At 43.0% G+C, this 10,000-nt stretch overlaps 1 protein-coding gene across 14 annotated transcripts in view; it reads right to left on the bottom strand.

The window, feature by feature from the left end:
* EBF3 (EBF transcription factor 3) overlaps window positions 1–10,000 on the bottom strand; it is a 125,270-nt gene that overhangs the window by 37,775 nt on the left and 77,495 nt on the right. For 7 of the 14 annotated variants that reach the window (XM_059477267.1, XM_059477279.1, XM_059477266.1 and 4 more), the window contains 2 exons: window positions 5,628–5,709; window positions 2,560–2,704 (listed from right to left, as the gene is read on the bottom strand). In XM_059477267.1, the coding sequence (XP_059333250.1) occupies window positions 2,560–2,704; window positions 5,628–5,709 (227 nt within the window). The remainder of the gene's footprint in view (window positions 1–2,559; window positions 2,705–5,627; window positions 5,710–10,000) is intronic. The other 7 variants (XM_059477269.1, XM_059477274.1, XM_059477270.1 and 4 more) reach the window with 1 other exon arrangement.

Below are 10,000 nucleotides of genomic sequence, written 5' to 3'. Positions count from 1 at the left end.
GAGAAGTAAATATCGTGGTTTTTAGCGGGTACTTTTCTTTAAAGAATGTGTTACTAGTGCGAAGCGTTCCATTCGCCGCGGACGGCGCCGGGACGGGAGGAACTTGGGGCATGGCACGAAGCCACCCATCGCTTTCAGGAGGTACCGGTGACCAGGGGTATCCTCTGACCGGACGGAAAGAAAGGTTTTCACGCAAGCCAGGTCAGGATTTGGGGAATTTTCTTTCAGGTCACACCCATTCCCATTTTAAGAGGTGGGAACTTATTCGGGGCGCACCAAAATCCCAGGAAGTTGGGTGGTGATTTCAGCGGGAGCAGAAGCATCATTTCCTTAGCATGGTCCTGCTCATGAGGACCCTGAGATCTCCTCAACCCCACCAACTTCCAGAGTGTGCGGAACTCTGGCCCTGCCATTCCCTCCTCCATTCAAGGGCCTCGGGATTCTCTGCCGCCCTGTCCCAGCAGCGTTTATTTACTCCGAGTTGTTCCCTTACCATCATTGTTATTAAAAGTAGGACTTTAAGGAGCAGCCGTTCAGATTTTCACATTCATTTGCAACGGTGCAGCTTACTCGACTGAGCATTTATGGGATGTTAGGCAAAGAGGATTTGGCACTGTGTTTTTTAACATTTAAAGAAAGCAAATCAATTACCGTGTCGCCAAGAAAAGGAGCTGTTGGTAAGTGACATTTATGTAGATTTTCTGTAGCATGGAAAAGTGGCCTTTATTTTTCTAAGCGATATTTGCTGCTCAGAGTCAAATTCTTTTCATGCAGCTTACAAAAATAAATACTCGTATTTTGCTAAGATCATAATGGCTCATTAGAAGAGGCTGAATTTGGACCTAGACTAAAACCTAACACCACAGGGCTGAGCATGCTTACTTGAACCTATAATGTTGCTAGTTCTGGCTCTCTGGGGAAGGAGAGGACGAGGGGAGAGGATTCAGCCTTCTTAATTGTGAACCTCATTAGTGACGGTTGCTAGGCAAAACACACACCTACTTTCCGCGCATATGAAAGAGATAAACAATACGTCATAGACCATAATGACTCTGGTGCTCAGGGCGACCTTTAATTATTATATTTTTGGTCTCTTATACCTTAGTTATTAATGCAGAAAAACAAATTAGGGTTGTGTGTGTGTGCGGACCGCGGCAGATTTGTAAATGGCTTTCTATTTTTTGATGTCTAGATCCCGTTTCCTTCTGATACTTGGTGCTCGCCTCATTCATTCCCCTCCCTGCCCGTTGGTAAATACTATTTGAAACGTAAAACGACAGTGATTGTATTAGCAGCTTAGTATTGTTATCACTTTAATTAATTTTATTAGTGTAAAAAGCCATGATCCTGTCAGTGTGTTAGTATCAACTCGCAAGAGGAGTCCCATAGAAGCTGGTGTGCATGGCCCAGCACATCAGGTCATAGCAGGTTTGAGAGCCTAACTCTTCCAGAACTCAAGATGCATTAAAATGAAATGTATTTCAATGTGCACTTAAATTTTGGGCAACACTGAACTCTTCAGGAAGTTGGACTGGATGATCCTTCTAACTTGAAAATATTCTATTCTATTCTATTCTATTCTATTCTATTCTATTCTATTCTATTCTATTCTATTCTATTCTATTCTATTCTATCCTGACCTATCCTATCCTATCCTATCCTATCCTATCCTATCCTATCCTATCCTATTAAACAGAGGTTCCCTGAGAGCTGGTTTACATCCCTACACTGGTATATTTTACAGTCCAAACGAAGTGATATTTAAATCCAAATGACTATTTTGGGCTTTGCAGGACAATAAATACATGTGTGCACGTGTCCAGGCGTAGCTGCAATTGTGTGTGAGTGATTCAGGGGCTGATGGGCTCCAAAAAGATAGGATTTCACAATTCTGGATTTTCAGAGACACTTTCCATTCTCCTCTTCATCTCAGCCTATCTTCTTTTAGCAGTTCAGGCAAGAAGTCAATCACATTGAGCCGGGCTGAAGAAAAACATTTTATGCTGTTTTTCTCATCCAAACCCCCTCCTGCCGTAATCTGCAGTAAGGCCCAGGCACAGGAAATTGACCTCACAGTAAATTCTTTACGGATTCGGTCATGTTTTTACCATCCACTTAAACGTGCATACATAACCTGAGACTGTACCTCTGGATCAAGGAATATGACAAGCCAAAATAAAATCAAGTCAAATTAAAAAGCAAGAAAAAGCTGCAAGCAAAACAAGACTGAAATAACAAAAAATAAAAAGGAGAAGAAGTAAAATAGGAAAAGATGAAAAATTGGTTGTGACTGCAAAACTGTAAGTATTAAATAAAGAAAGAAGTCAGAAGCTGATTCAGAAGCGTCCGTGTTGTAGTTGACAAGGGCTGAGAAATACTAATGGACTTTTTTTAATGGGTGCTTTGATGGATGAGAGAAGAAATGATGTAAAAGTAAATGTAGTGGTGTCTCAACATAAAGTACGGTGAAAATAAAAAAAAAAGGGAAATAAAAAAATAATAAAATAAAAAAAAAAGCATTGCAAATAAAAAAAAAAGGACATGTAAATGTGTGCCTACCATTTTCCAGATAAGAAGGGGCCGTACCTTCTGAGGGGTCAAGGCGGCGAGCCCGCCTCCCGTGTTTGGAATTGTTGTGTACAAACATGTTGTCTGAGACAGCCAGCACGTGGCCATCCACATTGACTGTTGTTGATACAACAACCTGGAAGAGAAAACAAAACCCCACATTTCAAAAATCCTGCAGATTTTCCCCCGAATCAGGTCTCGTAAGACAAAACAGCATCCTGTTACTTTTCTGTTTCTATTTAAACCGAGTGAATGACATCTCTGAATACATCTTTGTTTACGTGGCGACCACTGGTGATTTTTAACTCACAATTGTTTCTCTTCAGAACCTGCTACACTAATTAGAGTTTAATCTCCTATTATGCTAACAAATGAATTCAATTCAGGGAAATATTCTTCTAGCCATTAGTTTCAGAAACACCCCTCTAGCCACTCATTTTAAAAGCTGCTGTTTTGATTGATCTGTTGATATATTGATTAGATAGTTTATCTAATTAAAATTTGTTCACTTGAGACTGTCTTCAAATGAAGGGTTGTGAGGATTCCAAATAAAAAAAGCTTAATAAATCAAGAGCCGTTGTAACTCCCCATTTTTTCTTCAGTAAATGATCTCCAGGTCAGTTTTACAATTACATTTAATGTCTGATAATGAACTTTTTTGCATCTGAAAAGGCCGAGTTGAATATGAATAGTGAAAGTGTTTTCAATCCATGAAAAGTATCCCTTCTCAAGTTCATTTGGATGGTGATTGACCCTGGTATGTCAATGGAATTTCCTCCTTTATTTTTGAGTGAAAGGCTCCTATTCTTGTGTCCAGGTTCAGAGTCCGGCCATAGAAGAGATGATGGATAGGGCCTCCTTTGGCTTCCAGCTGCTTCTCAGTCGAACATGGCAAAGGAACATATGCACAAGGCACAACCTTCCCGATGCCAACACCTCCACAACGGAGCCGTGGGACTCCTTCCGGAAGCGCCAGCCCTGGAGGAAAGCGCGAGCTGCGCGGGGCTCGTGTGGAGCACGGCTTCGTAGGTGCATCGCTGCCATCCCAGACTGACATTTGCATCTTATTTAAGTACTCCAGCATGCGCCCTTCCCTGTGGTTCCAGGTTGTCTAAAGGAAGAGACCACTGCAGATTTTCCTTTGGGGTGAGCAGAGTCCGTAAAGTCACTGCCTGAGTCAGACCTTATCAACACAGCTGGTGAGGGCAGAGCAAGGCGGGACAAATGTTAGTGTCCAACTTCCTTTTATCTAAATTTTGGTTATAACAAAGACGATTGCGGGGTTCTCCCACCAGCTTCTAAACCAAAACACTTAATGAACACAAATGGAAGGGCAGCAGAGAGCCTCCTCTGCACAGAGTTGGTCCAAGGCATCAGAAGAAAATTCTTGCCTGCTTCTATGTTTTGGATCACCTCTGATCCTGTTTCTTATTCACAAGCCATAATTAGCTCTCAGCTATCACAGCACCTTTTCTGTGTATCCTGCCTCCTTGGAGACAGCCATCTGCGGTACCCTTTAGAACAGCCCCAGGGCAGTTCTCTGCCAGGCTGCTCTGCTTCCCCAGCTCTCCCCTCCCAGAAGTGGACACCTTCCCTCTTGTCAACATCCACTTCGGAGAGTGCTGAGGTTGCACGCTCAGCTCGGCCGCAGAGCTGCTGCCAGGCCACTGGGCTATCCCCTTTCACTCTTAATGAGATTCCCAGACTTCCAGAAATATTGCGAAACATGCAAGCGTGATTTCCAGCCAGGATTTCTGGGTTTGGTTCCTAGAACACGGTGTATTAAAGAGACAGAGCAAGGTGTATATGAAAATGACAACTATTTTTGTTCTGTCATGTCTATATAGGTCAGCCACCAAGGGAAAATACTGTAGTTCAGCAAAAGAAAGTCGACGTGCGACGCTTTGTTATATCGCCTCACTCCTGCAGTGCACCTCCACAAAGGTGCTGAGGCAGGGAAACCAGGTAAAAATACTGTTCAAGATCTGACATCCTGTTAAGTCCAGTTAAACCTTCTGAGAGGCAGGGAGATTAGCTAAAGAGACCCAGGAAAGTCTTTCTAGTGCCCACTGGCTCCATTGTCGACCACAAGATCACTCATGACTGATGCTTCATTTAGTCATCAGTGAGACAAAGAGGACATTTCCACTCATTCCAGGTTTGACCTTCTGTTCTGTTCAGATGGATCAATACCACCGATGCCACGTGAAGCTGAGATGCATGAAAAATGGAAGCCTGGCTCGATTGTTTTGAAGGAATATTTTTTTTTTCCAGCTACAGATCTTTTCTGTTGGCTGGCTCAAGGGTGCTGGCTTCCCCGGTTGGTTGGCTGTGCATGAAAACAGATGTCACATGTTTTGCTATCAAGTTTAACCACAAGTAATTCTTCTCCAAACTGAGAAAGTCCTGAACATCTCAATACTACTTTATTGCTGGAATCAAATATGAATCATTGTGAAATATCTTGGAAAACAACAAAAAAAAGGCAGTTATTTCCTAATGAGCCTTTCGAATGACCCCAGATACAGAGGAAATCATTTGTCCATCCCGTCAGCTGCCTCTCTGTAGTGCTATGATTCACCACAGGATATCTCAAAAGCTGTAAGGAGAAAGTGAAGTATTAAACATTGAAACAAAAATCTGTGGGTCGGGCCACCACTGCTGGATTTACAAGTTGCGAACCAGAGAAGTGCGAGTTTCAAACTTCCCTGTGCTCCAAAGTTGTGTTCTTAAAGTAAGGTCAAACTACTCAGTCTACGTAAAACTTCTGCAGGTCTGAGCAAAGAGCACACTACAACACAAGGTGATAGTAGGAAGGAAAATTAGGGAAATAATTCCTAAGGGAAGATCCACTTGCTCCAACATTGATCCATTACAGCCCCCTGCAGAACTTCAGAACCAGCACTTAAATTAATAGGAGCATGTAAAATACTGACAGCATTTTTTTAAGCACTGGAACAACACTGATTTGAAGCACCGACTGTGTTTTTTCATAAGTTCAAGATGAAGATGGGATCAAGTCTTGTATACATCATTCATGCATTTAAAGGAATCTGTACCTGGAATCTTCGCATGTCTCGTGGGTTGCCTGCATTCTTCAAACAGTTCTGATTGCACTTGAGGAAAAACTTTAGAAAGAATCTATAAAAATACAAAATTGAAATCTATTAGATTCATCAAAATGTAAATCCAATTTTTTAGAAGTTTAATAAAATCTAATCATAAATAGTTATACCCAAAAGAATACTGGTAGTGAAATATTACTTTCCCATTCGTTAATGAACTTATTTTAAAGCATAAAATCTCTGTCATAAACAGAACATTATTGCCAAGGAAAGGCAAATTTATATTTTTAATTTTTCAACAACTACAAATGTATTGACTCCAGGCCATATCCTCTGCTCGGTGTGGGAAAGTTGATTTCAATGACTCATTGACTTCAAAGGCAATGACTTACACCAGATGAGAATTTGTCTCTATTTTTTTAATACTTTTCATTTTTTTTTCACAACTTATATTAGCAGTAATGACCTCTACGTCGAAAAATTCCAAAGGTAATGATCAATCTTCTGAAAAACACTTGGCTTTGCCTCCGGTTTGGAAACTCGAGCCATTCAAAGGGACTCGATCCAACTCCTGCTGACTCCAGGGAGATCCAGGCAGGATCTGCCCACCGGCAAGGCCCCGGCTCCCTCATTGTTTTTGAAAGGGAAGGAACATGGCAAATTAGGCCCTGTCTTACGACCTCTTCAACCTTTGCCAGCCTTCAGCTCTACCCAGTCGCTCTACCCAGGGATCGAAATCCAGCTTATTTCTGCTGAGCGGCAACCGGCAATTATTTAGGACTAACCCTTATCATCCAGGCATCTCCCCATAAACCGTTTTTGCAGCAGCGCTGCCTCAGGGGAGCACGGCAAGCACTTAGAGGGAAGGGGGAAGCTTGGGAAGATGGAAACTCCTTTCTGCCGCCCTCCTGCGCCGCAGGAACGAGCTGACCTGGGAAGGCTCCACCCTGCAGGTGAAGCAAACCGCGGCATCCTCAGGAGGACATTCGCAGCCTGACATCATCTTTTTTACTTATGCGCTCATGTTTTCATCTTTCATAATAAAACTATGTCTTAATTAGGTTTTCTGGCTAATGACCGGCCACTAATGACAAGCGAAGCTCAGGATTTTCTCCTCAGGCAGAGTTCCTCAGATACTCCGGTCCAGCAGCTCATGCTGCCCAACTTTGTACATACTGGACAGTGAGGTCAGCCAGAGCTTCCACATAAGGTTGTTCAGAATGTGAACAACTTTAATTTATTCACTCATGTCAGTCTTCATAAGTGACTGGGACTATTTTTGCTCACAGAAGTTTCCATGTGCCAAGAGCATTCCTGGCAGGAGGGAAGACAGGAGCATCTTTCCTCCTTTAGCACCCAACAAGGCCCAGCCATGGCCAGCAGAAAGAACAACAGTGGCTGCACCACGTCCTGAGAAGCTTTGAGGGTCATACAGGAGCATTATGGGAACATCCCCTAATCAAAAACTTTTAATCCCAGCTCTTCCTCCTCCATTAAACCTTGAGCAGCACCCTGATGTTACCCCAGGACACGAATGCTGAAGGAGCAATCTCTCATATCAGAGAGGCAAGCAGGGAAACAACCAGGTTTACTGAAGCTGCATAAATAAATCGATGCTGACAGTTCAGCTGAATGCACATTTCTTTAAAACTTCCTATCCCAAAACCTGTAAAGGGGTTTCAGCTGTCGAGCTGAAAAAGATCTGGATCTCTGTGGTGGATGACATGATCTCCTAGCTCAGATGCTCAGGTTTTCTGGATGCTGTTGCAGGGATATTATCAGCAACTCCATAAAACTGCCCCTATGTAAGCCACAAGTTCCCCCTAATTTTATCTGCCATGTTTTGAAGTTTTTTCAGTGTTTTGGATTAGTTTTTTTGTTGTTGTTATTTGAGATACTCATTCTCTCCAGATCATTTGATTATGGGCCAGGTTCCCTGCCCATTGCAGAGGGGTTGGAGCTGGATGATCTTTGAGGTCCCTTCCAAGCCAAACCATTCCACGATTCTATTATTCCAAAGGTAACATCCTTTCTGTCAGACCTCTATTTGGTTTTGCAGAGCTCCCACCACCCAGACAGTGAGCCTGGGCAAGGCCCAGCTGATGCCCAGCTCCAGACAGAACCACCCAGTTCTGGGGAGCCAGGAGCGGGGAGCAGCCTCCAGCTTTACAGCTCCTTAGTGCCACATCCAGGCTCAAGAGCAGCATCTTATCTTCTTTTTTTTTTTCTTTTTTTTTTTTTTTTTTTCTGATCTCAAATGGGTGTTGTGAGGCTTATTGAGCTAATGTTTGTAAATTGCTCGGAAATTCTCCAATGAATTGTGCACTAGGAATGCTAAGTATTGCTCCTCGTGGATTGTTTATAGCATGAAGGATTCATGATGAATTGTTTCTATACAGAGAGCTCAGCATCCTGTCAAAGAAAAAGGGCCATTAAGCACCCTTTCACTAAACATCAACTGGAACCGGTATTTGTTCCATTATTTGGTGAAAAGGACCCACTCTTAGTGAAATTAGACATCATCAAGTTTATTAGGATGGCTCTGAGCACCGGGCTAAATATTGATGCCAGGCTGGAGTGAACACAAGCAGCACTCTCATTTCAGCTCCACTACATTCCTTGATGCTGGGATATTTTATTTCTCTCTTTACTCTGTGCTTTCAGAGTCCACAGAGCACAGATGGCACCAGGACAAGCTTTTCAGAGGGAGACAACGTAAGCTAAAAACCCCATTCCCAGGCAGGGTGTTCCTCAGTGCCAAGAGGAGAGGATTGACCTGGTGGTTGCTCTCAGCTGACCACCAGGGACTGTGGGCACTGCAAACCCATCCCTCCCACCCCAACCACAAAGAAGCAAAGAGGCAAGGACCTGGAGCAGAGCTCTGCTTGGTCTCACCTCAAACTTTGAGACAAGAATGAGAATTCAAGCCCTCCTAGGTTTGGCTTTCCCTGTTATATTTTGTATTATAAGCAGAAATTTTAGCCTTCCTTAATAAATACAGCCTTGCAAAACAGCCTTCCCAAGCAGGCTAAGCTGCTCCTAAAATACTGATAGGGAGAAAAATGCACTCTTTGCCATGTCCCCTTGCTCTGATTTTTTCCCACTGCTAGAATGGGGCCTGCTACCCTCTTAATTAAAATGTATTACCTTCCACAAGACTCCACTATTTTAAGCTAAAATTTACATCTTTTATTAACTCACCTCACCTATACACTTAGCTCTGATGCCTCTCGCCGCCCATCTGCCATCCACATACAGTGAGTCACTTGATATTCCACCCACCAATTTTTCCTAACAACCACTGTGCAATTAAACTCAACACGTTCTGTTGCGAGGTAAATTAGGCACACCTGCGGCCAGCCTGCATTTGAACCGCATCAGAAAAGGACCTAACAAGGTGAGAGCAGTACCACAAAGTTATAGGCCTGTCAAGCAATTAGGTTTTCACTTCTGGGACATCCGCACAGTGCAATTATGCTACACATTACAACCTGGCTAATCTTCTGAACAAATGTCATGTCTCGGAGAAGCGAGGAAAAGCAGTTCATCTGCAAATGTGGCTGCTCTTAAGCCTCCACCTTATGCACATAACAACCTACAGGAGACTTTTTTTTTTTTTGTGAAATGAAAGATGGGCTTTTTCCATAGAAGATTTTTTAAACCCTGCAAGTGCTTTTTCATCCTGCTCACCTCTTCTTAACCTCTGTGAGAGGAGGTGTTGTAGCAAATAGACCAGAAAGACTTTTGTACTTAAATTTCAACACTAAGCAAGAAAATCCTCTCTGCTAGAGGCACGAGCAGTGGCTTCAGTATGGTCCAATTCAAATACTGCTCGGCTAAAGGAACATTTGTGGCAGAAAACCGCCTATTATACCCCAGAAACACCATTAATAAAATGTATTTCCACCAGACCACAAACCGAAGCGTCACTCATGGAAAGAAACCTCAGCAGGAATGCTTCATTCTTTTTATTTCAGACATGGAGTCTGGGTGTCCTGGTGACAACACCCTGAGCCAAACTCTGCACTGGAGACAGGTGGGATCATAGGGAAGTCAGCGGAACCGTGCAGGGACAGGCATCTTCCATCCCTTTATCCAGTAGGATCTTCCCAACATCCAACTCAAACCAGAAAGACGACACAAAACCTTGCCAGCCCTGCAGACAGCGTTTTGTTTTACTCCAGTAATTCCGTTTCGCTTTTATCTGTATTTCAGGTACACAGTTTTGTTGTTCAATTAAGCCTGCAGACGAGATCTTGCTGTACTACAAAATACAGAATTGTTAAGATATGACAGGTCTGCTCTACTTTCATGAGTAAAAAAGATGGGATTCGGATCATTATCCGTGATTTTGAAGTTCTTTGGAG

Source organism: Ammospiza nelsoni, chromosome 8 (genome assembly GCF_027579445.1).
Source record: "Ammospiza nelsoni isolate bAmmNel1 chromosome 8, bAmmNel1.pri, whole genome shotgun sequence".
Taxonomy (NCBI): Eukaryota; Metazoa; Chordata; class Aves; order Passeriformes; family Passerellidae; genus Ammospiza; species Ammospiza nelsoni.
The sequence above is the reverse complement of the archived record's forward strand: the minus strand, read 5'-3'. Positions and strand labels throughout refer to the sequence as shown.